At 38.8% G+C, this 26,284-nt stretch overlaps 5 protein-coding genes and 2 non-coding genes across 23 annotated transcripts; 5 read left to right on the forward strand and 2 right to left on the reverse strand.

Moving 5' to 3' along the window:
- The first annotated feature begins 340 nt into the window (after positions 1–340).
- Positions 341–16,793, forward strand: LOC133722250 (cysteine synthase-like). Of its 12 annotated transcripts, none has more exons than XM_062149081.1 (14): positions 341–573; positions 2,026–2,314; positions 2,711–2,793; positions 3,271–3,330; positions 3,449–3,558; positions 3,703–3,760; positions 3,872–4,135; positions 4,207–4,344; positions 4,427–4,478; positions 4,654–4,733; positions 5,419–5,467; positions 16,116–16,126; positions 16,254–16,334; positions 16,479–16,793. In XM_062149081.1, exons 4-14 carry the CDS (start codon positions 3,292–3,294, stop codon positions 16,563–16,565), a joined length of 969 nt encoding a protein of 322 aa, XP_062005065.1. In that variant the 5' UTR covers positions 341–573; positions 2,026–2,314; positions 2,711–2,793; positions 3,271–3,291; the 3' UTR covers positions 16,566–16,793. The 12 variants fall into 12 exon arrangements, with proteins under 12 accessions (XP_062005065.1, XP_062005070.1, XP_062005069.1 ...); XM_062149086.1 differs by having other exon boundaries at positions 3,278–3,330; XM_062149085.1 differs by lacking the exon at positions 2,711–2,793.
- Positions 424–581, reverse strand: LOC133724027 (U1 spliceosomal RNA). The gene has a single exon (XR_009853445.1). It is a non-coding gene; the product is annotated as a U1 spliceosomal RNA (small nuclear RNA).
- Positions 6,595–9,927, forward strand: LOC133722255 (cytochrome c oxidase assembly protein COX11, mitochondrial-like). Its single transcript, XM_062149098.1, has 2 exons — positions 6,595–6,774; positions 8,965–9,927. Exon 2 carries the CDS (start codon positions 9,012–9,014, stop codon positions 9,810–9,812), a length of 801 nt encoding a protein of 266 aa, XP_062005082.1. The 5' UTR covers positions 6,595–6,774; positions 8,965–9,011; the 3' UTR covers positions 9,813–9,927.
- A 152-nt stretch (positions 16,794–16,945) lies between the features above and the next one.
- Positions 16,946–20,179, forward strand: LOC133722254 (cysteine synthase-like). 2 transcript variants are annotated; one of them, XM_062149096.1, is made up of 12 exons: positions 16,946–17,304; positions 17,418–17,537; positions 17,654–17,713; positions 17,831–17,940; positions 18,074–18,131; positions 18,239–18,502; positions 18,579–18,716; positions 18,826–18,877; positions 19,008–19,087; positions 19,624–19,683; positions 19,820–19,900; positions 20,039–20,179. In XM_062149096.1, exons 3-12 carry the CDS (start codon positions 17,675–17,677, stop codon positions 20,123–20,125), a joined length of 969 nt encoding a protein of 322 aa, XP_062005080.1. In that variant the 5' UTR covers positions 16,946–17,304; positions 17,418–17,537; positions 17,654–17,674; the 3' UTR covers positions 20,126–20,179. The 2 variants fall into 2 exon arrangements, with proteins under 2 accessions (XP_062005080.1, XP_062005081.1); XM_062149097.1 differs by lacking the exons at positions 19,624–19,683; positions 19,820–19,900; positions 20,039–20,179 and adding an exon at positions 19,462–19,616 and having other exon boundaries at positions 18,236–18,502.
- Positions 20,180–20,544: 365 nt separating this feature from the next.
- LOC133722253 (cysteine synthase-like) lies at positions 20,545–24,129 on the forward strand. Of its 5 annotated transcripts, XM_062149092.1 has the most exons (12): positions 20,837–20,968; positions 21,667–21,772; positions 21,890–21,949; positions 22,028–22,137; positions 22,267–22,324; positions 22,442–22,705; positions 22,779–22,916; positions 23,013–23,064; positions 23,204–23,283; positions 23,416–23,475; positions 23,614–23,694; positions 23,838–24,129. In XM_062149092.1, exons 3-12 carry the CDS (start codon positions 21,911–21,913, stop codon positions 23,922–23,924), a joined length of 969 nt encoding a protein of 322 aa, XP_062005076.1. In that variant the 5' UTR covers positions 20,837–20,968; positions 21,667–21,772; positions 21,890–21,910; the 3' UTR covers positions 23,925–24,129. The 5 variants fall into 5 exon arrangements, 4 of the variants coding, with proteins under 4 accessions (XP_062005078.1, XP_062005075.1, XP_062005076.1 ...); XM_062149094.1 differs by lacking the exons at positions 20,837–20,968; positions 21,667–21,772 and adding an exon at positions 20,545–20,681; XM_062149091.1 differs by lacking the exon at positions 21,667–21,772 and having other exon boundaries at positions 20,814–20,968.
- A 320-nt stretch (positions 24,130–24,449) lies between these two features.
- LOC133724023 (U1 spliceosomal RNA) lies at positions 24,450–24,610 on the forward strand. The gene has a single exon (XR_009853442.1). It is a non-coding gene; the product is annotated as a U1 spliceosomal RNA (small nuclear RNA).
- Positions 24,611–24,743: 133 nt separating this feature from the next.
- LOC133722257 (late embryogenesis abundant protein D-34-like) lies at positions 24,744–25,953 on the reverse strand. Its single transcript, XM_062149101.1, has 3 exons — positions 25,630–25,953; positions 25,185–25,472; positions 24,744–24,971 (listed from the first exon to the last, which is right to left on the reverse strand). The coding sequence occupies exons 1-3, from the start codon at positions 25,951–25,953 to the stop codon at positions 24,798–24,800; spliced, it is 786 nt and encodes a 261-aa protein (XP_062005085.1). The 3' UTR covers positions 24,744–24,797.
- Positions 25,954–26,284: the final 331 nt, after the last annotated feature.

Below are 26,284 nucleotides of genomic sequence, written 5' to 3' on the forward strand. Positions count from 1 at the left end.
CACCAAATTAGAACAAAACGTACCATGATTTGCCGAAGCATAAGCTATATTCATTTCCCAAGAAGCTCTAAAGTTCATTTAAGAGATTATAAATTCACCCAACAAACTCGAGAAGACCAAGGGACAAGATAAGGTGTACGGATATAAATCTGATGCAATTGGCTTGAAAAATAAAAACAATTTTTGGCTTGAAAAATAAAAACAATTTTTGCATATAAAATGACATTAACTAAGGCCACCAATTTAAAATGGCTCAACTTAAATCATAAACAACCTGCACACTCTTCTATGAACAGACATTTAGTGATATACGGTGTTACGTTAGTTGACTGAGATTGGGCTTCCATCCATTGTCTCATTTTTTTCGAGGATCTGCACTGCAAAACTAAACGATGACGGTAAAAACTGTTGGATTAGAGTTCAGAGGGGCCGCGCGTACACAGCCCCATTACCACAAATTACGACGTACAATCTCCACGATGGGAGATGTTAGGCGAGTGCACCTCCAAAGTGCAATGGAGGCCACCCACCTAGGCCATGGGCCTTCTTGATCACCCATTCGACCCCGTCCAGGTATGTAATTTTTCAAGCTCCACCTGCTTTCTATCTTGTACTCCCTCGCTTCTCTCCACTTTGTACCTTTTCCGATATGGGATATGCTTCACACAGTACTACTCTGTACCTCCCCTACTAATTTTGTGTATATAATATATTTCACGTAAACCAAACATTTCTTGGACCACTGGTTCCAGTGGTACACTGCTGACTGCCCCATCAAGTCTGCTGAAAATGAAGATATTCAGCTGGGGATTGATCCACTTCATGCTTTGGTTACCATTTCTAGTAGAAGTACGAAACACGAAAGATTGCGAGGATTAATCGTTAGTCATCAATATTTCCTCAACTACTTTTTTTGACTGGAGCGGGAGTAAAAGCTTCGCGGTCAAGGAATTAATCGGTAGTCTTTGGAATTGGGTATTGTGTTTGACAAGTAAAGCTTCATAAATAAAACTGGAGTATGGAGAGGTACCTGTAAAAGATACTCTGATGCCTAAGTTAGTAATAGCTTGAGTTGTACTAGGTGTATATCGGGGTCGATTGCTTGCCTCAAAAGTTCACTTCGCCAAGTATTTATAAGCGAGCTCGAGTAGATATTTTAACTAGTGCGCATAGTAGTGTGCTTGATCCTCAAATTATGCGTGAGTGGACCCATGCCGCCACTTCTTGGACAACATGGAAAGTGCTTCCGCTTGCGACGGACTCAGACGAGCTAACCTGCTGAACAATTTCTCCTTATCCAAATTCACCTCGAGAGGATTCTTCTTTGAAGGGGTTGCACCTCAAATAGATTGCATTTCAAAGGGATTGTACTTCACTTGAATCTCTCCTTGAGCAAATCTCTCTTCACTAAGATCTTCCTTGAAAGTTTTCGTCCTCCTAAGATTCTCTGGAGTAAGATTTTTTTTCGTCGACACAGGATGTCTCCTCATATATAAGATATCCCCTCCTCGACAAACTATTTCCTCTGTGACTAGATATTTCCTGCTTGACAATATATTTTCTCCTCCTCAATGAGATATCTCCTCATTAAGTTTCTAAAATCACTCTCAAAATTTTTCACCCCCACAATAGCTACACTCTTAGAGACGATTCACACCGAAAAAAAATGTGTACTTTCTTCGTTACTTTGTGCCCATGCCAATCCCTTGAATCCGTGCCCTTGGGATGTCAAATTGCCCAGCACCAAATGAGGCTCATAACACCGCCGAAGGGTGAAAGTTGTCTAAAACAAAGTCATGAGACTAAATACATTTCTCATCATACTAATAGTCTTCAAAGCTAAAATTTTGTAAGTACATTTTCCGTCGTACTAGTATAAGGTCAATTTCATCCTCTTAACATATTTTCCATCCTGACACACTTTTTGTATCAGCCTTACTCGCTATGACATGTATTTCTTTTAAAATTTTGTAAGTCAATCTATAGTCATTGATTGTTTGTTCACCATGTCTCATCTTCTTGTAGAATGTCTCTATGGTGTACCCAAAAGCTGCCTACTCACTGTTTATGTCTCTTGGTCTCTTTTCCGGTTTTTCCTTCATCCGCCCAGTGACATGCATATGGAACAAAACAATGACTATAGCTTGACTTAAAGAATTTGAAAAGAAAATGGCTTCCAGTAGGCTAGGCCCCAGAGAAGTGAGGAGCCAAAGTCCATTGGATGTAAACTCTGTTTAGCATTATCTCTCTCAAAACAATACAATATCCAGCATAAACAACTCAACCACTTTCTTTTTCTTCTTGCAGAGATAAGGTTAGGTTTGCTCTCTTTGATTTTCTGGTTCTTAGCTTCATTTTCAATTATCTGGGTTTTCATTTAGCATCAAATTCTGCATCATTGGAATCTTTCTTGAATTTTTTATATTGCACACCTGCCTAATACTATTGGTTGCTCAGCTTCTGTTGATTAATTTGGGTTTGGGGATTATAAGATTTTAAAGTTTTGGGTTTCTCTTTTTGTATGAAGTTCTGCACAATCTTAACTCTTGGGTGCCAAAGAGTGATAATTTATTCTTAAAAGTTTGCTTCTTTGGATATTGATGATTTGGTGAAGTTCCCTGAGCTATACTCTGTCTCTTTCTCTGTTGAGTGGTTTGCATTACTTACTATTGGAATTGAAAAGTTCTGACTTTTCCAGTTTGTTTTTCAGAAAGATTGTGCTGAAATGTTGGGTTACTGAATCTGTTACCAGACATTTTACATCTTTTCCTCATTTTCCGTGCAACTAAGATGGTTAGTATGTTTTGGATGTTTAACATTTGGACCATCAAGTCTTTTCTATATCCTAGTTTTGGAAATTAATTTTCATTGCTTTTTGAATTTCATTTGCAACTTAATTTATGTTGATCGCATTGCAATTGCGATGAAATTTGAATCTACTTTTATGATTTTCTGTATGATATTCCCCGAGTTTACATCTGTGTGCACATTATGTCTGCGATATATTTGAGCCTCCTTTTCTAGGTCTTTGCAAATAATTTGCATGGGTGTAGTCTGCCCTATTTAGTACAAGTTTGTTATATGTACTGGAGTTGAGTCACTTTGTAATCTTTTGCAACATCATTGAATGACAAAATAGTAACCTTAATGTCATTGTAGCCCAATAATTTCCTTCTGTGCTGGGGATTAGATGTAGGCTTTGGAATACCAATATGTGATGGAGTGCATTTCGTCGAAGTTTGTTTTCACTCTATTAATTTTTTATATCAGCGTGCAGTTTAAAAGGATATTATGGAGGGCCAATGTGCAATCAAGAAAGATGTCACTGAAGTAAGTTTTATTCAGAATACTTGAGCGTTCAGTGATGCATTACCTCTTTTTTTACTTGTACTTGTTTTGTTTGGCTTAGAGTATGCTCTCTTATCATCATCTTACTTTGTTGACTCAGTTAATCGGAAATACCCCAATGGTATACCTGAACAATGTCGTGGAAGGTTGTGTAGCTCGAATTGCTGCCAAGCTCGAGATGATGGAACCCTGCTGTAGTGTGAAAGACAGGTATATTCTTTGTTATGGCTTCCTTGAAAAATACCTTTTAGTTTGCTTAGGATAATACAAGCTACTGAAGCTAGCAAGTAGTAAAGATGTCTAATCTATGCTTCGGTATAATATACGCATTTGGCCTTAATTTTTAAACTGCAGGATTGCATATAGTATGATCAAGGACGCAGAGGATAAAGGTCTAATAACTCCGGGGAAGGTTAGAAGTTAACTTTTTCCATATCCATTTCACATAAATTTTGCAGTGTTTCATGTTTGAAAGTTGCTTACTCTCTTGGTTCTTGGCATGCATAACTAATGGTCTCCGAAGACTGTTCTCATTGAGCCCACAAGTGGAAACACTGGCATTGGATTGGCATTCATCGCAGCAAGCAAGGGTTACAAGCTGAAGTTAGTCATGCCGTCTGTAATGAGTCTTGAAAAAAGAATTGTGCTCTTAGCTTTTGGAGCTGAGGTTTACCTCACAGATTGGGCCAAAGGCTTTAAGGGAAGTCTAGATAAGGTTGAGGAGTTGCTACGTGACACACCTAATAGTCATACGCTTCAGCAATTTGAAAACCCTGCCAATCCAAAGGTAGTTTTGCACTGATGATCTCTTCAGATGGTTGAGAGGATTTAACAATCATCTTACCATCTTTGGTGTAGATTCATTATGAAACCACCGGCCCGGAGATATGGAGAGACTCGGCAGGGAAAGTTGATATCTTGGTTTCGGGGATAGGAACTGGTGGTACAGTAACTGGTGTAGGGAAGTTTCTTAAAGAGCAAAATCCAGGGATCAAGGTTGAATTTTGTGTATTGTATGTACGTATATCATATGTATGTAGATCGAAACACTTGGTATGATTCTTTTGGTCATGTCTAGGTTTACGGTGTAGAACCAATTGAGAGTGCAGTCTTAAATGGTGGTCCACCTGGTTAGTAGCAATACCTGTGCTTTCCTTGAGCGGTTGTAGAACATATAAGCGATTACAGAGCATTAGTATTCCACAGCTTGAAATTGCTATTCTTCAGTATTTGAGACTTTGTCCTCCTATAGTGACTGATGTCTAATACATATCTGGGTACATTAATGTGCCTGCAAATTCATAGGGAAGCATCTGATCCAAGGACTTGGTGCCGGCATCATACCTCAAGTGCTCGATGTTAACCTGCCTGATAAAGTTATTACAGTAAGTCTTAAAATCATTCCACTGCAGCTCACTTTAATTTTACTGTGAAATGAACTAGTCACTGTTATATGCGTAAGTTTTTGTTGTATTTTGCAGCAAAAAATGCAGCACTATATTAGTCCATCGTATATAAACAAAAGCATTTTGGTCTAGCATTACTCTGTATCATTTGAGAGTTCATTATTTTTTATCTGTTAGTGAGTCAGCTCTAGGGCCCTTGTTGGGCTTATTTCTTCATAACATGACAGAGATCTTTTTATTTACTTTCAGAAATCTCACGACAGATGAAAATATACATTGATGGAATTTTACAACCATGTATGTATGAGAAAAATAAGCTCTACCATCATTTCAAAAACTCATAAAACGACTATTTTACTAATGGAGCTTTGAATTTGTCTAGAGAAAAGAAAGGGACATATCTGGTCTTCACAATCAAAATGAAGAAGTTGCCTTTTAATGCACGAGTTTAAGATTTTAGTCCCGGCAAAGATTGTTTTCTTGGGTTGTTAAAAGTTTCAACCAGTTATTAGATACCTACATTTGCTATAACATTGGGAATACAGTCCGCACCATTTCCTATTATTTGGAGTCCCAAGCAAAGCCATTTACATGGCAGAATATATTATTTGATATAGTTATATAGTAGTACAAGCATGGATTTCTTATGCTCATAATTCTGCAGGTATCCAGTGAGGAATCTATCGAGACTGCTAAGCTGCTTGCCCTAAAAGGTCTTTTGGTACGTATGGCAATCAGTTGAAACTATCATTGTCATATAGTACTAGAATTTGTTACTCTTCATTGTCATCTATATACGAGCGAAAGATTTTGATTGTTTCTCTAACAATAAACAATCTTTCAAATATGTTTGCAGGTGGGGATCTCATCTGGTGCTGCAGCAGCAGTAGCAATAAAGTTGGCAAAGAAGCAGGAAAATGCTGGAAAACTAATAGTTGTAAGTCTTCTTTACCATTCAATTGTTCATGGCAGTAGTTATTAAGTGCATTCTTTATCATTGATCTGAAACCTCATTAACCTTGTTGCCACCTTGTATGTGCAGGTCGTGTTCCCCAGTTTCGGAGAGCGGTATCTGTCTTCTCCACTTTTTGATACCATTAGGCATGAGGCAGAAAAAATGACTTTTTGACAGATTATAGTGTTGCCAATGAAATAAACTGCTTTGTGCTTTTGGGTCCTTGGTCATTGAAATAATACACATAGACTAGTTCTTGTTTTTATGGCATCATGACCCTGGACCCTTCACTTACAAATCCTTGTTATCCTCATTGGATTCAAACCATCAATAATACATGTTAAGAATATTCTGTATTAAATGTTGTGATTTGCTGTATCTAGTTTGTAGGGTTCTGCTTAAAGTCCAAGAACTAGTTTTTTTTTTTAAAAAAAAAAAACCCCACCCTATTCCCACCCTTGATGGGGCTCGAACTCTTGACCTCTTATATATGAGACCAAAGTCTTACCACCCCACTAAACACACACACCCCCAAGAACTAGTTTGTATATAACTCTATTACATCAATGAAAGAATTGCAGGGTCTGAAATACCTTTTCTACAATACAAAGCTGCCTAGCTCTTTTCATTCCATCTGCTCAGTGCCTCATGCATTTTTGTTTTATATACAAATGGAGGAAAAACATGATTATGAAACAAGACAATGACTTCTAGCCAAAAAAAAAAAAAAAAACAATGACTAGCCTTTTTATGATCAGAAGACAATGACTGCAGGGGCGGATCCAACTAGTAACTGGATTGGGCTCAAGGCCCACCAAGCTTTTTGGGCCCAAAAAAAAAAACAAGGTTTATAGCTTTATTTATTTAATTATTATCTTCTTCTTAATCTGAATTCTGAAAGCTCCTTTTTTTTTTTATTGAATTCTTACAGCGTCGCCGGTGCGCTGGAGAAGACGGGGCTCTACCTCGGAGCTTGAAGGTGGTAGAGTTGGGTTCTCCGGGACGGTGAGGCAGCGGCGATCCCCGACACCGGTTTCCCAGCTTCAAGCTCTCAACTTTACCCAGGTACTCCATTTCCCTCATCTCAAATTCTTGAACTTTCCCCAAATTTCTTAAGCATAATCAATTTTACTGTCAGTCATGGGTGTGAGATGGATATGATGTTGAAATAGTAAAAGGTTTGAGCAAGAACTTGTGTATGGCAGAAAAAAGCAAAAAGATTTGAGAAATCTGGAAGAGGGGGCCCTAGTTCTTGTTAAAGCTTTGGCATTGTGACTCTCGCAACCTCTTCTAAATCAAAAACCACGCTGGGGTTTAGCTAATCCTGAGCCTCCGTGAAATGGGTCGTATGAAAAGGCGTGGGTTGCATTCTAATATTGAATGTCAATCTAGACTGCTCCCAACATTTTTTTTTTTTTTTTTTGGTGTAGCTTAATTGATACACTATCTGCCATCACAGTTCTTGCGTTGATCATAAATCTTTGTGCTGATCCGTCTCCGTGATTTGATAGTCATTGTTTGTTATACTATTGCATTTCGGCCATCCACGGGCATTTATCGATGAAATAACCATTGTATGAGCTAACTACTTTCCTTATATATGGTAGGCTTTTTGGTTCCTAGAGAAGTCTATGAAGCCCGAAACTCTTAGTTTATATTGTGTTTTGCTAAGTTCCTGCGGTTTTGGTCACTTTGTAGTGGCTATTGATATACTAGTGTTACAAGTTTCAACTATACTTTTTAGACACCAGCAATTTGTTTTTATGAGCGATAAAGGATGTTTGGCATTGCTTTTCACCTTAGGGTCACATTGTAGTGTAAATCTGCTTTGCGCTTATACGTTTATGCTTTTGCTTTATTTATAGTTCCTTGTATTTTCGATACAATTCTTGCATCTTTCTTTGCACATTATTTGTTTTGTTGTACTCCTTTTATATTTAATAAAGTCTGACCTCCTTATTATCCAAAAAAAAAAAGAAAAAAAAATCTTATTTTAAAGGGCTTTATAGAAAGTACCCCAAAGAAATATCATTTTTGATACAAATTAATTATTTAAGGCATATTGAATAAGTATATTTAATGTATCAATGTATCATAATTTCATTTAAATTACAAATAATAACTTGAATTTTTATTTATGGTTGTTTTCTGTATCTGTTTGTTTGATGTGCCTAGCCATTCTTTTGTTTGTATGTGTATGTGTGAGTATTCACTACTGATCCACATCCCCCCCCCCGCACGAAAGTTTAATTGCTAGACTGCATGTATGTATATCTCTGCTTCTACTGCAAGCAAGATTCTATTTGTGTCACCCTGAACAGTTAATGCCCACGCGTTCCAGTTCACAGTTTTGATTTGTGCTAAAGCATGTCTTACAAAAGATATTTTCAGTTTGAACTAAATCACTTGAGGAGATAGTTGTACCTAGAGAGTAATGCTTTAGTGCTTGAGGAGATAAAATTGTTAGTTCTTAGAGACATTGTTAACTTTGTTGGTTGCTTCTTATGGTGAACTCCCTGTCGATTGGTTGGGGCTGTTCAAGTTTCCGAAACATAGGCTACTAATTGCCAGTATTAAACAGCTCTAAAGTGGACTTCTTACGGTCATGGGCACTGAAGAAACAAAAGACCCTTTCAAAGGGGTGGCTTGAAAAGCTGTTGGTAGTGATATGCAGAAGAACCCTGGTGATAAACCGTGTATGAAGAAGCGGCTTCCCAAAATGATCGGGCAGATTCCAGAATGCTATTTTCTTCCTTGTAGATCCCTGCTCTATAATATTACCTTTTCTGGAGCATATATTGCTGGTGGAATTGGTGCGGGAATGCTGGTGGAGATGTGGATCAACAAGAAAGAGAGGATGGAGGCATACTAGGGGTGTTTGACAAATAAAGCTTGTAATGGCATTACAGTAGGAATTTTTAATGAGGCATAGGCTGTATAGACATCAAAATTTGGCTAATCTTTGGTTTTGACAATAAATTTGCTTATTTTGTTGTGAATGACAATGCTTAAACCCCCCTCTGTGTGTGTGTGTGTGTGTGTGTTTTACTTTCTTAATAACCAAGAATCACATAGGTTGCAGGAAAGCATTTAAATTTGGGCTTTGATTAGTAGTAGTATCCAACCTCAGTTTGGATGGCATTTAAGACTTCTTTTAGTTGGTTCATGAAATTATCAATTCTCATGTAGTTTGAAGTGCATTCTTAACTTATTTTCAGATTAATGGTTTTCTTACTGCTTCTTTGGTGGTTGCAGGTATGTTGCCAGTATTGAATGTGAATTGACATCTGCTCTCTTCAAACATGTCATTATCACGGGTTTGTAGAAGAGCCGTTCCCCTGTTCAAGAGCGCACAGCATTTACCTCTTGAGTCCAGATGCATACCCAATTATAATTTAAATGGCGGTAGTACTGTATACCAGAGGCATTTTGGGCCTGGTAATAGGTGGCGCCCCAAGTTAGGCTCATTTAACAAATGTGGTCTGCATCAACCCTCTGCTGCTCAATCTCTGTTGAGAATCCAGCGACTCTATTCTACTCAGGCTTCCACACAAGAGAAATCACGCAAGATGCTAGTGTACCTTACGGGTTTGGTTTTTGCAATGGTTGCAGCCAGTTATGCAGCAGTTCCTCTCTACAGAAGATTTTGCCAAGCTACTGGGTATGGTGGCACTATCCAACGCCGTGAGAGTGTTGAACAGAAGATTGCCCGACATGCTAAGGACGGCACGGTCACCACAAGGGAGATTGTGGTGCAATTCAATGCTGATGTGGCCGATGGAATGCAATGGAAGTTCACTCCTACCCAAAGAGAGGTAAGGGTCAAACCTGGTGAAAGTGCACTTGCTTTTTATACCGCTGAAAATCGAAGTTCAACTCCAATAGTTGGTGTCTCTACATACAATGTTACCCCAATGAAGGCTGCAGTTTACTTCAATAAAATACAGTGCTTTTGCTTTGAGGAGCAGCGCCTTCTTCCTGGGGAGCAGATTGATATGCCTGTGTTCTTTTATATCGACCCTGAGTTTGAAACAGATCCAAGAATGGATGGTATCAATAACATAATTTTGTCCTACACCTTTTTCAAGGTTTCGGAGGAATAAAGTTTCTTAACTACCTTCATACTATTGTGAAGATGATTCTCATAAGATTGTTGTTAGCAACTGAACATACAGCATCAAGCAAGAAAGAGGGCAATAGATATACATTATACATCAATGTCTACGTGGTATATTCTACGTTCTTGTTACTTCTATGTTTTTTCTTTGGCAGATTAATCATTTCAATTCTGCCAGTCGAACCTTAGACCTGATGCCCTGATGGATTTTGAAAATATTTGACAAATCCAACAGGCTAAAGATGAACGGCTAAATTCTTTTGTTACTTCTATTTTTGTTCTTTGGCAGATTAATCATTTTGATCAACTTATTCAGCTATGGTTTTTCCTCAACTAGACAAGAAAAACCAACAATCAACTTTATCTCTTGGAAAATTAGGCTAGGCATTAGTCATACCTACTACATTTTTTTTTAATCGTCACCTAAAAGTCAGGTGTTTTACGCAACTCCTCAAGTTATCATGGGTATGGTATAGACTAGACGTATAGTCAAACAAACCTATATACAAACCAAATTCTCAGTAACATTTCATCGAATACAGGTGAAACTCATAGCATAATAAAAAATAAAAATAAAAACTAGTAGGTATTAAAGTTTTGGGTCCTTGACCCATAGCCTCAAAATGAACAAAAATTATCTCATTTACCCCACCAACAGATTTTTGTTCCCACCTACCCAATTTAACACCAAATGACCATTTTGCCCTTAAATCAATTAATTAATTACATCCACGGCCACTCTATCTCTCTCCTCCTCCGATCCGATCTCTCTCTCTCTCTCTCTCCCCCCCCCCCCATCCAAAATCTGATTCCGGTGCCGGACATATCCAGCCACCCTCGAATAGCGCCTCGCTCAGCCCCACCGCAGATCAGTCCTCTCCGGCGAGATTCCCCGGAGCATCTCCAACTTGCCTTTTCTCTCTCCATGCTGGCTTGTCCAGGACCACGCCTCCAACCGCCATGGCCTGCACGTCGTCGGCGCCGGCAGTCCAAGCTCGAAGACGACGAAGAAGCTCCGATCGAAGCTCCAGCCACTCCGACGTTCGATTGATCGGCGATCCCGAGCCTCCGTAGCCTCGCCGTCGTCGCTGTTATCGTTACGGCACTCGCCGTCGAGTAGTTGCCCAGCGCCACCATGATCGACGTTCTCCGTGCAGCTAGGTTGGAGTTCCAGTTCGTGCAGCAAGCTTGGAGGTCGCTCTATCCATCACCGGCGGCGAGTTCGTGCTGCAGCCTAAACTTCGATTCTGGTGTGCCTGCTTGTGTGTCTCTCGAACTCACCCCATCTGGAAATCAAACAGCACCGTTGAGCTGGGTTTCTCACAGTGCAAGTCTACAACCGGCGAAGAAGGAAGAAGAGAATGGAGAGCAGCCGGATCTCTCACAATACCGGTGGGTGCCCAGATCATTTTCTGGGTGCTCTTTTTTTTTTTTTTTTTTTTTTAAGTAATGGGACAGAAGGAAAGAAACAAAATGTTTTAAATGTCTATTGGGGGGCAATAGACGTTTTTAAATTGATATAATCTCTTCGTTTTTTTCTTTAAACAAAGTTTTATTGTCTAAATTTTAGGAGATCAGTTCATTGGGGGTTTATGAGACGTCTATTAGGGGGCAATACATGGCTGATAGACGTCTATTGGGGGGCAATAGATGGTTGATAGTCGTCTATTGGGGGGCAATACATGGCTGAAAGTCGTCTATTGGGGGGCAATAGACGTCTATTGCCCCTCTATTGGGGGCAAAAAAACTTTCCGGTGAGATTTTCAGCAAATTCCGGTGGGCGGCAGCCGGTGACCGGAATCCGGCGACCGGTGACTGGATTCCGGCGAAAGTTGGCCGGATTCCGGCGGCCGGTGACCGGGCTCCGGCGAAGTCTCCCATGGTTTCTCTCTCTTCCATTTTCTCTCTCTCTCTCTCTCTAAGTAACAAAAGGGTGAGGGGTAAAATGGTATTAAAAAAAAATTAAAAACAAAAAAAAAAATCTTAATGGGGTGTTAGGGAAGACTCCCTTAGAGTGTATTGGGTAATAGAGAATTAAAAAAACTTAATGGGGTAAGTGGGAAAAAAATCCCTAGAAATGGGGTAAATGGACAAAACCCCTAAAGTTTTAGAACTTGAAAGTCTACATACTATATACTTTTTTTTAATCGTCACCTGAAAAGCTGAAAGTAAGGTGTTTTACCTAACTCCTCGAGTTAGCATAGGTGTAATAGGTATGGTATATATGCATAGTCGAACAAAGCTCTATGGTAGGTATGCAACTAATAAAGACTATGAACTGAATTCTTAGTAACATTTCATCGAATACATCGAGTACACCACAAAAAAAAAAAAAAAAAAAACTATAAACACTGTTCTCTACAATCTCAATCACATCAACAATTACTATTGATAGTAAGAATCAAATAACTTAACTATGTGGTAGAAAGTTTGTGAACCAAAAAAAAGATATGCAAAGGTCTCTTCATATTTGGTTCATTTAAAGCAGCAATCAACCCATTTGAGTTTGAAAAAATAGACCAAATTGCATGATTCTAACAATATTGATGACAATATTAAAGTTAAGGATTACAAAACCTACCGTTAAAATATATATTGCAAAGAGCTTTAATCATGGAATACATAACATATAAATTCAGTTTATTATAGATTGAACAAAAAAAAAAGAAAAAAAAAAGGAAGTCAGTGTAGTCGACGACCTTGACGATGAGGCAGTCAGTGTAGTCGACGACCTTGACGATGAAGGCCTTGCCGCCGGAACAGTTCACCATGCAGGCGGCTCTCTCTTGGGTTCTTTCGAAGCTCTGGCTGCTCGCGCTTGGATTCGCCCGAAATACGAAGAGGATGATGAAAAACAAGGAAGAAGATAAATAGGTGTTTCATTTACCCATCCATTGTGTTTTTTTTACCTCATTGATTGAAGAAAACTATTTGAAACGTACCGTGACCGTTCCGTCTATTAAGTAACGACTGATCCAATGGCGTACATTGGCTAGTCGCGCAAGGAGCGCCAGATATCTTGACAGCACATGGCCCGTTTTAAAAATCGCTAGGTGTTTGGCGGAAACGTTTAGACGGCTGAATTTGTTATACAAACGTATAAAAGTTTCTTTCTTTGGTATCTAAAACGATGCCTGGTCTCCGTCCATTTGCCGCCACTGCCTCTTTGCATTTTTGTTTTATATACAGAGGAGGAAAAACATGAAAATGAAACAAGACAATAACTAGCTTGACTGAAACAAATGTTAAAGAATTTGAAAAAGAAAAAAAAAATGGCTGCCAGTAGGCCCCATAGAAGTGCAAGGACATATCAACCCTGTTATGCATTATCTCTCTCAGAAACAAAACAATATTTAGCATTAACAACTCAACCGCTTTCATCCATATCTGTTTGCAGAGACAAGGTTAGCTTCATTTTTAATTATCTGGGTTTTCATTAAGCATCAAGTTTTGCATCATTGGACTCTTTCTTGAATTTTTTTCTGTATTGTATACCTGCCTATTACTATTGGTTGCTCAACTTCAACTTAATTGTGGGTTTGGGGATTATAGGATTGTGAAGTTTTGGGTTTCTCTTTTTGTATGAAGATCTGCACAACCAGGCTTGCTTAACTAGTGTGTGCAAAAGATTGATCATTTATGCTTAAAGTGTGCTTGTTTGCACGTTGGTGAAGTTCCCTAAGCTATTGCTATGTCTCTCTCTGTGGAGTGGAACTGAAATTTTTTTGACTTCTCAGTTTGTTTTCAGAAAGATTGTCCTCAAATATTAGGTAACTGAACTTCTTACCGGAAATTTGACATCTTCATCTGTTTGACTCAGATGGTCAATATGTTCCGGTTGTTAACATTTTGACCATCTGTTCTAAAAGCCAAGTCTTGACTAATCAGAGTCTTGGAAGTTAATTTCCATTGCTTCTGTATTGAAATTCATTTGCAACTTTGTTCATGTTGGTCTTGTTGCAATAGCGATGAATTTGAATCTGCTTTTAGAATTATCTGTATCATATTCTGTGATTACACATCTGTGAGCGCATTATGTTTCCGATGTTTTTGACCTCCTTTCCAGGTCTTTGCAAATACTGTATATGGATTTGTTGAGCCACATTACTACAAATTTGTTATATGCACTGGTTTTGAGTCACTTCGAAATCTTTGCAAGAGCATTGAATGTCAAGTAGTTAACCTTGATACCATTGTAGCCTAATATTTTCCTTCTGTTCTCGTGAAGGCATTTCTTCGACGTTTGTTTTCACTCTATCAAATCTTTATCAGCTTGCAGTCTGAAAGGTCACCATGGAGGGCCAATGTGCAATCAAGAAAGATGTCACCGAAGTAATATATCTTCACAAAACTTGAGCATAGAATGATGCTTTACCTCTTTTTTATCTGCACCGTTTTGTTTGGCTTATGATGTGGACTCTTGTGGTCCTCTTACTTTGTTTATGCAGTTAATAGGAAATACCCCAATGGTATACCTGAACAATGTTGTGGAAGGTTGTGTAGCTCGTATTGCTGCCAAGCTAGAGACGATGGAACCCTGCTCTAGTGTTAAAGACAGGTATATTCTTTATCATTATTTCCTTGAAGTAATCTTTTCAGTTTGCCGAGGAAGATACAACATAGCAAGTGAAGATGTTGAATCTATACTTGAGATTACTATACTCATTTGCCTTTACATTTTCAAAATGCAGGATTGCACATAGTATGATCAAGGATGCGGAGGATAAAGGTCTAATAAGTCCGGGAAAGGTTAGAAATTAACTCTTGCCATATGCTCATATCTATCGCACATAAATTTTGCCGTGTTACAAGTTTCATCTTACTCTCTCTCTTGGTTCTTGACATGCATATTGATGTCCACCGAAGACTGTTCTCATTGAGCCCACAAGTGGCAACACTGGCATTGGATTAGCATTCATAGCAGCTAGCAAGGGTTACAAGTTGAAGCTAGTCATGCCATCATCATATAGTATTGAAAGAAGAATTGTGCTCCTAGCTTTTGGAGCTGAGGTATACCTCACAGATGTGGAAAAAGGTATTAAGGGAGTTTTTGATAAGGCTGAGGAGTTGCTACGTGACACGCCTGATAGTCATATGCTTCAGCAATTTGAAAATCCTGCCAATCCAAAGGTAGTATTGCAGTTAATGTAACCTGACTAGATGGTTGAGAGGATTTATGAATTGTTTGTTATCCTTAGTGTAGATTCATTATGAAACCACTGGCCCGGAGATATGGAGAGACTCAGCAGGGAAGGTTGATATCTTGGTTTCGGGGATAGGAACCGGTGGCACAGTAACTGGTATAGGGAAATTCCTTAAAGAGCAAAATCCAGAGATCAAGGTTTGATTTTGTATATATACATCATATTCCTATGTAGAGTGCGAGTTGTTACAGTATATGGTCTAATCTAAACTAATGCTATAACTTCTTTTGTTTATGGCTAGGTGTACGGTGTAGAACCAGTTGAGAGTGCAGTCTTGAATGGTGGTCCACCTGGTTAGTATACCTGTACTTTCCTTTTGCGAGTGTATAATACATTAAGCAATATGCTATTTTATAGTATTCCAGACTTCATCCTCCTATACTTGACTGATTGATTTGTGGATAATGTGCAAGCATATTCATAGGAAAGCATCTGATCCAAGGAATCGGTGCTGGCTTCATTCCTCAAGTTCTTGATGTTAGCCTGCTAGACGAAGTTATTCCAGTAAGTCTGAAAATCATTCAACTGCAGCTCATATCATTTTACATGTGAAATGATCTGCTTGCTCTTTGTTGTACAAGTTCTTGCTGCATTTTTGCAATGAAAACTTCTAGCACTAATTTACCCCATCATATAGAAACAATAGCCTATTGGTCTAGCATTGCTCTGGCATTTCATTTGGGAGCTCATTATTATTCATTCTCATGTGAGTCAAAATAAGCTTTACCGGCATATTAAGAACTCATAAAATGATCAAGACCTTTTACTGATGGAACTTTTAACTTGTCTAGACGAAAGGAAATAGACAAGGTATTTACAACAAGAATTTGCTCTTTCATTAATTTTGTTAGTCCTGACAGTATATTTTTCCTCTTTACTTGGTTAGTAAACACAAGTTTCAAGTTAGCAGTGGTTAGATACCTTCATTTTCACCTTTTCCTTTTGGACCCCAGCTGTCTACATGGCAGTATGTATTTTTTGATCTATGTTAGATAAATAGTACAAGCTTGGATTTCTTTTGCTCATGTTTCTGTAGGTATCCGGTGAGGAATCTATTGAGACTGCTAAGCTACTTGCCTTAAAAGAAGGTCTTTTGGTGAGTATGGTTTCTGTCTGTTGAAATCATCTTTTAGACCCCAAATTCCTTACTCTCTTTTGTCATCTATTATAGGATCGAAATATTTCAATTGTTGTTGAGGTCCATTTTTCAAATATGTTTGCAGGTGGGAATCTCATCTGGTGCTGCGGCAGCAGCAGCAATAAAGTTGGCAAAAAAGCAAGAAAATGCCGGAAAACTAATAGTTGTAAGTTTCCATTGCCTCTTAGATTGTTCATTGCATTAATTGGTTGAAATCTTTGGTTCAGATTAGTTATTAACGGTATTGTTTAGTGTTAATATATATCTGAAGCTCCATTAACCTTTTTTGCATTCATTTCTGTATGCGCAGGTCGTGTTCCCCAGTTTCGGAGAGCGGTATCTGTCTACTGCACTCTTTGATACCATTAGGCATGAGGCAGAAAACATGACTTTTTGACAGCATTGCCAATGTAATAAACTGCTTTGCGCTTTTGGGTCCTTGGTCATTGAAAATTTGGAATAATACATAGACTAGTTCTTTGTATGGCATCATGATCGTGAAGCAGTCACTTACAGATCCTTGTTATTCTCATTGGATCAAGGGCTCTTTCTCTGTCTTTCTATCTTGAACACAGTTCTATTCAAAGTTTCAAACCATCAATAATACAAAGTACTATTTTCAGTATTTTGTATGTCGCTTGCTCTTTTCCCTCCATCTGCTCTTGCACTTTAGTTTTATATAAACGTGCATATGAAACAAGACAATGACTAGCCTGACCAATGCGTTAAAAATCGCTAGGCCGTAGGCGGAAGGTGAAGAGCGATGCTTAGGCGGTTGTTTCTGTTATTTGATTCTATTATACGTGTAAATATCTGCAATAAAACGCTGCCTGGTGACTATTTATGTCTCTTTCTCTTTTCCATCCATCTGCCTAGCGCCTCTAGCATTTTTGTTTTATATACAGTGGAGGAGAAACATGAATATGAAACAAGACAATGCCTAGCTTGACTGAAACAAATATTAAAGAATTTGAAAAAAGAAAAAAGCCTTCCAGTAGGCCCCATAGAAGTGCAAGGAGCCAAAGTCCCTTGCATTCAACCCTCTTATGCATTATCTCTCTCAGAAACAATAACAATATTTAGCTTTTACAACTCAACCAGTTTCTTTTTCTTCCATATCTTTTTGCAGAGATAAGGTAAGGTTTGCATTATCTGTCTTTGATTTTCTGGTTCCTTGCTTCATTTTCAATTATCTGGGTTTTCATTTAGCATCAAATTTTGCATCATTGGACTCTTTCTCCTTTTCTAGGTCTTTCCAAATACTGTATATGGATTTGTCGAGCCACATTACTACAAATTTGTTATATGCACGTACGGTTTTGAGTCACTTCGAAATCTTTTGCAACTTGCAAGAGCATTGAATGACAAAGTACGTAGTTAACCTTGATATCATTGTAGCCTAATATTTTCCGTCTGTGCATGAGAACAGCAACTTGTGAATGCATTTTTTTGACGTTTGTTTTCACTCTATCAATTCTTTATCAGCTTGCAGTTTGAAAGGATACCATGGAGGGCCAATGTGCAATAAAGAAAGATGTCACCGAAGTAATATTTCTTCACAAAACTTGAGCGTAGAATGACGCTTTACCTCTTTTTTATCTACACCGTTTTTTTTTGGCTTACGATGTGGACTCTTGTGGTCCTCTTACTTTGTTTATGCAGTTAATCGGAAATACCCCAATGGTGTACCTGAACAATGTTGTGGAAGGTTGTGTAGCTCGTATTGCTGCCAAGCTAGAGACGATGGAACCCTGCTCTAGTGTTAAAGACAGGTATATTCTTTGTCATTATTTGCTTGAAGTAATCTTTTCAGTTTGCCTAGGAAGATACAACCTAGCAAGTAAAGATGTCGAATCTATGATTGAGATTACTATACTCATTTGGCATTAAATTTTCAAAATGCAGGATTGCACATAGTATGATCAAGGATGCGGAGGATAAAGGTCTAATAACTCCGGGAAAGGTTAAAAATTAAATGCCCATATCTTTTGCACATAAATTTTGCAGTGTTTCAAGTTTCAACTTACTTTATCTCTTGGTTCTTGACATGCATATGGATGTCCACAGAAGACTGTTCTCATTGAGCCCACAGGTGGCAACACTGGCATTGGATTAGCATTCATAGCAGCTATCAAGGGTTACAAGCTGAAGCTAGTCATGCCATCATCATTTAGTCTTGAAAGAAGAATTGTGCTCCTAGCTTTTGGAGCTGAGGTACACCTCACATATGGGGAAAAAGGTGTTCAGGAAGTTCTTGATAAGGCCGAGGAGTTGCTACGTGAAACACCCGATAGTCATATGCTTCAGCAATTTGAAAATCCTGCCAATCCAAAGGTAGTATTGCAGTAACGCTGAGACCTGACTAGATGGTTGAGAGGATTTATGAATTGTTTCATTATCCTTGGTGTAGATTCATTACGAAACCACTGGGCCGGAGATATGGAGAGACTCAGCAGGGAAAGTTGATATCTTGGTTTCAGGGATAGGAACCGGTGGCACAGTAACCGGTATAGGGAAATTTCTTAAAGAGCAAAATCCAGAGATCAAGGTTAGATTTTGTACATATACATTATATAATGCATATGTAGAGTGCGAGTTGTTACAGTATATGGTCTAATCTAAACTAGTGGTATAATTTCTTTTGTTTATGTCTAGGTGTGTATGGTGTAGAACCAGTTGAGAGTGCAGTCTTGAATGGTGGTCCACCTGGTTAGTATACCTGTGCTTTCCTTTTGCGAGTGTATAACACATTAAGCAATATGCTATTTTATAGTATTCCGGACTTCATCCTCCTATACTTATTGATTGATTTGTGGATAATGTGCAAGCACATTCATAGGAAAGCATCTGATCCAAGGAATCGGTTCTGGCTTCATTCCTCAAGTTCTTGATGTTAGCCTGCTAGACGAAGTTATTCCAGTAAGTCTGAAAAGCATTCAATTGCAGCTCATATCAGTTTACATGTGAAATGATCTGCTCGCTTTTTGTTGTACAAGTTCTTGCTGCGTTTTTGCAATGAAAACTTCTAGCATTACTTTACCCCATCATATAGACACAATAGCCTATTGGTCTAGCATTGCTCTGGCATTTCATTTGGGAGCTCATTATTATTCCTTCTCATGTGAGTCAAAATAAGATTTACCGGCATATTATGAAGTCATATAATGATCAAGACCTTTTAACTTAATTGTCTAGACGAAAAGAAATAGACATGGTATTTACAACAAGAATTTGCTCTTTCATTAATTCTGTCGATCAGTCCTGACAGTTTATTTTTTCCTCTTTACTTGGAGATTGTATGGGGGTTAGTAGACACAAGTTTCAAGCAGTGGTTAGATACCTTCATTTTCACCTTTTCCCTTTGGACCCCAGCCGTCTACATGGCAGTATGTAATATTTGATCTATGTTAGATAAATGGTACAAGCATGGATTTCTTACGCTCATGTTTCTGTAGGTATCCGGTGAGGAATCTATTGAGACTGCTAAGCTACTTGCCTTAAAAGAAGGTCTTTTGGTGAGTATGGTTTCTGTCTGTTGATATCATCATTCTGATTATTGCGGTTCCAAATTCGTTACTCTCCATTGTCATCTATTATAGGATCGAAATCTTTCAATTGTTGTTGAGGTCCATTTTTCAAATATGTTTGCAGGTGGGATTCTCATCTGGTGCTGCAACAGCAGCAGCAATAAAGTTGGCAAAAAGGCCGGAAAATGCCGGAAAACTAATAGTTGTAAGTCTTCATTGCCTCTTAGATTGTTCATTGCATTATTTGGTTCAAATCTTTGGCTCAGAGTAGTTATTAACGGTATTTTTATTTGTTAATCAGAATCTCCATTAACCTTTTCTGCATTCATTTCTGTGTCCGCAGGTCGTGTTCCCCAGTTGTGGAGAGCGGTATCTGTCTACTGAACTCTTTGATACCATTAGGCATGAGGCAGAAAACATGACTTTTTGACAGCGTTGCCTATAATTGAAATAATACATAGACTAGTTCTTGTTTGTATGGCATAATGACTATGGACCCGTAAATGGTTATTACCACTCACAGATCCTTGTTATCCTCATTGGATTAAGGGCTCTTTCTCTGTCTGTTTATCTTGAACACACTTCTATTCAAACCATCAATAATACATAGTATTTCAAGTGTTTTGATGTTGAAGTCATGGTTCCATTCCAATATTTAACTTTTCACTGATCGTCTGATCGTCTGCTGGTGTTACTCCAAGTGTGTCAAAAGGAGTGAGTGTGATTGTTTGTTTACCCATCTTCTAGTAGAGTGTCTCTATCGTGTACCCAAAGCTGCCTAGTCACAAATGGGAAAGGTTGCATCTGGTAAGTGCCACAAATGGGTCTTCAAAGAACCAACAGTGTGAACCAACATCTCCAACTACTGGCAAAGTTCATTTGATGCTCTTCCTCCTGAATGGACTGATCAGTTTGAGACAGGAATTCAGACAATTGCTGTAATTCAAGCTGGCCATGGACTTCTGCAATTGGGTTCCTGCAAAATTGTGAGAAAATACTTCTTTTTGCTTCATTATAGTTCCTAGCAAAAAAAAAAAAAAAAAAAAGTTGTCTAGTCACTATTTATGCATATGATGATATGAAACAAGAAAATGACTAGGTTGGCTGAAACATTTATTAAAGAATTTGAAAAGAAAAAGGTTTCCAGTACTAGGCCCCATAGAAGTGCAAGGAGCCAAAGTCCCTTGCATATAACTGTTGAGCATTATCTCTCTCAGAAACAATAGAATATGTGGCACTAACAAGTCAACCGCTTTCTTTTGCCTCCAGTTAGGTTTGTTCTCTTTGATTTTCTGGTTCTTAGCTTCATTTTCAGTTATCTGGGTTTCCATTTAGCATCAAATTGTGCATTATTGGACTCTTTCTTGAATTTTTTTTTATTGTATACCTGCCTATTACTATTGGTTGCTCAGCTTCTGTTGGTTAATTTTGGGTTTGGGGATTATAGGATTTTAAAGTTTTAGGTTTCTATTTTTGTCTGAAATTTCTGCACAATCAGTCTTGCTTAACTAGTAGGTGCAAAAGATTGATCATTTTTGCTTGAAGTGTGCTTCTTTTCATATTGGTGAAGTTCCCTAAGCTATTGCTGTTCTTTCTCTGTGGAGTGGTTTGTTTTACTTACTTTTGGAATTGGACAGTTTGTTTTCAGAAAGATTGTGCTGAATTATTGGGTAACTGAACTTGTTACTGGAAATTTGACATCTTCATTTGTTTAATTAGCTCAGATGATCGGTACGTTTTGGTTGTTAACAATTTGACCATCTGTTCTAAAATCCATGTCTTTAAAATATCAGAATCTTGGAAATTAATTTTTCTTGCTCGTGCATTGAAACATTTGCAACTTTGTTTATGTTGGTCGTGTTGCAATAGCGATGAATTTAAATCTGCTTTTAGAATTTTCTGTAACATATTCTGCAAGTTCACATCTGTGAGCACATTATGTCTGCGATGTTGATGAGCCTCCTTTTCTAGGTCTGTGCAAATACTGTATATGGATATGCTGAGCCACATTTAGTACAAGTTTGTTATATGCACTGGAGTTGAGTCACTTTGAAATCTTTCGCAAGAGCATTGAAAGGCAAAGTAGTTAACCTTGATGTCATTGTAGCCTAATAGTTTCCGTTTGTGCATGAGAACAGCAACTTGTGAATGCACTTCTTCGACGTTTGTTTTCACTCTATCAATTCTTTATCAGCTTGCAGCTTAAAAGGATACTATGGAGGGCCAATGTGCAATCAAGAAAGATGTCACCGAAGTAATATTTCTTCATAAAACTTGAGCGTAGAATGATGCTTTTCTCCGTTTTTTTTATCTGCACCGTTTTGTTTGGCAGTTAATAGGGAATACCCCAATGGTATACCTGAACAATGTTGTGGAAGGTTGTGTAGCTCGTATTGCTGCCAAGCTAGAGATGATGGGACCCTGCTCTAGTGTTAAAGACAGGTATAGTGTTTGTTATTATTTCCTTGAAGTAATCTTTTCAGTTCGCCCAGGAATGATACTACCTAGCAATTAAAAATGTCGAATCTATACTAATCTACACTCATTTGGCCTTAAAATTTTTTAATGCAGGATTGGACATAGTATGATCAAGGATGCGGAGGATAAAGGTCTAATAACTCCTGGAAAGGTTAGAAATTAAGTCTTGCCATATGCCCATATCTATTGCACATAAGTTTTGCAGTGTTTCAAGTTTCAACTTACGTACTTTCTTGGTTCTTGACATGCATATTGATGTCCACCGAAGACTGTTCTCGTTGAGCCCACAAGTGGTAACACTGGCATTGGATTAGCATTCATAGCAGCTAGCAAGGGTTACAAGCTGAAGCTAGTCATGCCATCAACGTATAGTCTTGAAAGAAGAATTGTGCTCCTAGCATTTGGAGCTGAGGTATACCTCACAGATAAGAACAAAGGGATGAAGGGAATACTTGATAAGGCCGAGGAGTTGCTACGTGAGACGCCGGATAGTCATATGCTTCAGCAACTTGAAAATCCTGCCAATCCAAAGGTAGTATTGCACAACTGTGACCTGACTAGATGGTTGAGAGGATTTATTAATTGTTTCATTATCCTTAGTGTAGATTCATTATGAAACCACTGGCCCGGAGATATGGAGAGACTCAGCAGGGAAAGTTGATATCTTGGTTTCAGCTATAGGAACCGGTGGCACAGTAACCGGTATAGGGAAATTTCTTAAAGAGCAAAATCCAGAGATCAAGGTTTCAACTTTGTACAGAACATCATATGCATATTTAGAGTGCGAGTTATTACACTATATGGTCTAATCTAAGCTAATGTCTTTTGTTTATGTCTAGGTTTGCGGTGTAGAACCAGTTGAGAGTGCAGTCTTGAATGGAGGTCCACCTGGTTAGTATACCTGTGCTTCCCTTGTGCGAGTGTATATAACGTTAACTCATTAAGCAATATGCTTTTTTACAGTATTTGAGACTCCTCCCGTACTTCACTAATTGATTTGCGGATACATAATGTGCACTCACATTCATAGGAAGGCATCTGATCCAAGGAATCGGTGTTGGCTTCATACCTCAAGTTCTCGATGTTAGCCTGCTAGACGAAGTTATTCCAGTAAGTCTGAAAATGAATCAACTGTTGGTCAGATGATTTTGCATGTGAAATGCTGCTTGCTCTTTATTGTATAATTTGATCTATGTTAGATGATAGTACAAGAATAGACTTCTTATGCTCATGTTTTTGTAGGTATGCAGTGAGGAATCTATTGAGACTGCTAAGCTACTTGCCTTGAAAGAAGGTCTTTTGGTAAGTACAGTTTCTTTCTTTCTGTTGAAATCATCATTCTGATTATGGCGGTTCCAGGAACTCGTTACTCTCCATTGTCATCTATTATAGGATCGAAAGCTATTGTTATTGGGTTGTATTTTTGAAAAATATTTGCAGGTGGGAATCTCATCTGGTGCTGCAACAGCAGCAGCAATAAAGTTGGCAAAAAGGCCAGAAAATGCCGGAAAACTAATAGTTGTAAGTTTTCATTGCCTCTTAGATTGTTCATTGCATTATTTGGTTCAAATCGTTTGGCTCAGAGTAGTTATATATTAACGGTATTTTTATTTGTTAATCCGAATCTCCATTAACATTTTCTGCATTCATTTCTGTGTCCGCAGGTCGTGTTCCCCAGTTGTGGAGAGCGGTATCTGTCTACTGAACTCTTTGATACCATTAGGCATGAGGCAGAAAACATGACATTTTGATAGCGTTGCCCATGTAATAAACTGGTTTGCGCTCTTGGGTCCTTTGTCATTGAAGTAATACAGACTACTTGTTTATATGGCATCATGACCGTGGACCCTTTATTGTTATTACCACTTTACAGATCCTTGTTATCCTCATTGGATCAAGGTCTCATTCTCTGTCTGTCTATCTTAATTGGACACATTTCTATCCAAACCATCAGTATTTTTCCATCTGTCTCGTACGTGAGAAATCTTGGGAACTAACTAGGAGGCCTTGTTCTTACGTCGTTTAAAACCCATTCAAATTCTGAGCCAATATTAAAACAAATTCACTTGCCAAGAGTATTTCCTTCAAACATGTGAGAGTTACATGAGTAGTTTTGTCCATTGTGCGCTCACAAGCTCAAAAAGACAAGCTAGAGTTTATGTGCACTGAGCACATCTGTACAATATTTGGCAGTGCTTCGAGTCCCACATCGGGAAAGAAGAAACAGGCAAGGTCAGCATGGTACTATAAGAAGGAGCAAAGCGCAACCGTATAAATTACTTACCTGGACGGGGTCAATGGGCGATCAAAAAGGCTCATGGCCTAGACTTGCGACCTCCATTGCACTTCGGAGGGGTGCTCGCCTATGGTCTTCTCAAGTAGAAGCTCCAACGTCATAATTTCTTACTGTGGGGGCTTGCGTTCGCGCAGCCCCTGTCAATTCTACTCCAAATTTTAACCGCACATACTTGGATTTTACTCGTCTCTTTGTAGTGTAACTGTTTTACTCATTATAATGAAATACAGATTATAATGAAACACAGATTTACCGCACAGATTGTAAGGTACAGAACTGGATTTATAGGCGACCACAGATTATAATGAAACACAGATCCTAATGTATGCTACTTTGGTATGTTGCTGTCATCCTGGTTTAGCCTAGCAGCTGCAGCCACCGAAGCTGCCACACCTGTTGGATGTGTAGTCAGATATCGATCATTTCGCATCTCTGCATCTGTCACACCCTCGGCGTCTCGCAGTGTTGCTGGTTTGTCATCTGGTAGTTTTGCGGTTGCACCCTACAAGCAAGGGCAGTGATACGTTCAGTAAGGCTATTTAAAAGAAGACACGAACATCTTCGTGCCATATAATAATTGATAGATTACCGAATACATGCTACTATTTGGTAAATCCAATTTTGCTATTGAACACCACAACATTTTACTGGCATATAGAAGTGATTTTGGGTCCTTTTTCATTGAAGTAATAAACATCTAATTAATTTTTCATACCGCAAGAATATCACCAAGTTTGGTCTTGTCCTCATTGCGCATAGTCCGAGCGTTGAGGGTTGCGGCAGACTGAGCCTCCGCAGCCACACCACCAGGTACAATGCTGGGTCGCCCGGTGGCTCTAATCTCAGCTGCTTGGATTGCAGCAGCGTCAGTCCACTCCACGGGCTTCTTTCCGGCCGTCATAGCAGTAGCCTCCAAGGCTTCACCGATGGTGATTTGACCGCCACTAACTTGAACAGTGGAGGGTGCTGCCAAAGGAGCTCTCTGGATATATTCACCAACAACCTACTCACAATAAAGAAGAAATTAAGTGTTCAAATTAAGGAGCTTGTATGTAGTTACGTACAACACAAAGTTTATCATAACAATAACAGTTTAAAACCAAAGAGTTGCTAGCACCTAATATACGTATATAAGGAGAATGTTTAAAAAGAGTTAGAACCTGTCCACCAACTGACTCCGTGAAAATACGGCGGCCGGGAAGATCAGTCTCCGTTATGGTAACGTCATCTTCGACAATATTCATGTCATTTGGTCCCACATGACCAGCCCTTTGATTCTGTGCAGCTGCGGACTGCATAGTCGCGGCAGCGCCACGTTTGAGGTTTTGCCCGACGGCTTCGCTTTCTGCCGTCTGCATCGTGGCTGCGTCCTTTGGGGCCACCACCTTGTCCGCCACCTCTCCCTGAACGGCAGGGAAAACGTCCGCAAATTTCACGGCCTTCTGCTGCTGATCATGACCCCTCTTTGACTGTTCTTGGCTCATCTTGTAGTTGACTGCAAATTTGAAACTGAAATTTGTCTTAAGTATTTGATAGAATGTTCAGGTTGCAGAGTAGAGGAGAAAAACCAAAGGGGATTTGGGAGATTTAGTATACGTATACATGGTGCATTTGCTTTTGGACACGACACACTGTGCATGGGAAACGTGGCGAAAGTAGAGCTTGGACACATGAGAGTGCTTACACTTGGCACGATCCTAGCTAAATTGTTTAGGCTTCGAATAGTGCTTTGCCTAGTTGTTTCTACCATTAGATCGATTATATCGACCAGTTTTGTTTAATTAGTGCATGTTATTTAGAAGGGTCTTTCAAAAT

The sequence above is a fragment of the Rosa rugosa genome, chromosome 7 (genome assembly GCF_958449725.1).
Source record: "Rosa rugosa chromosome 7, drRosRugo1.1, whole genome shotgun sequence".
Classification (NCBI taxonomy): Eukaryota; Viridiplantae; Streptophyta; class Magnoliopsida; order Rosales; family Rosaceae; genus Rosa; species Rosa rugosa.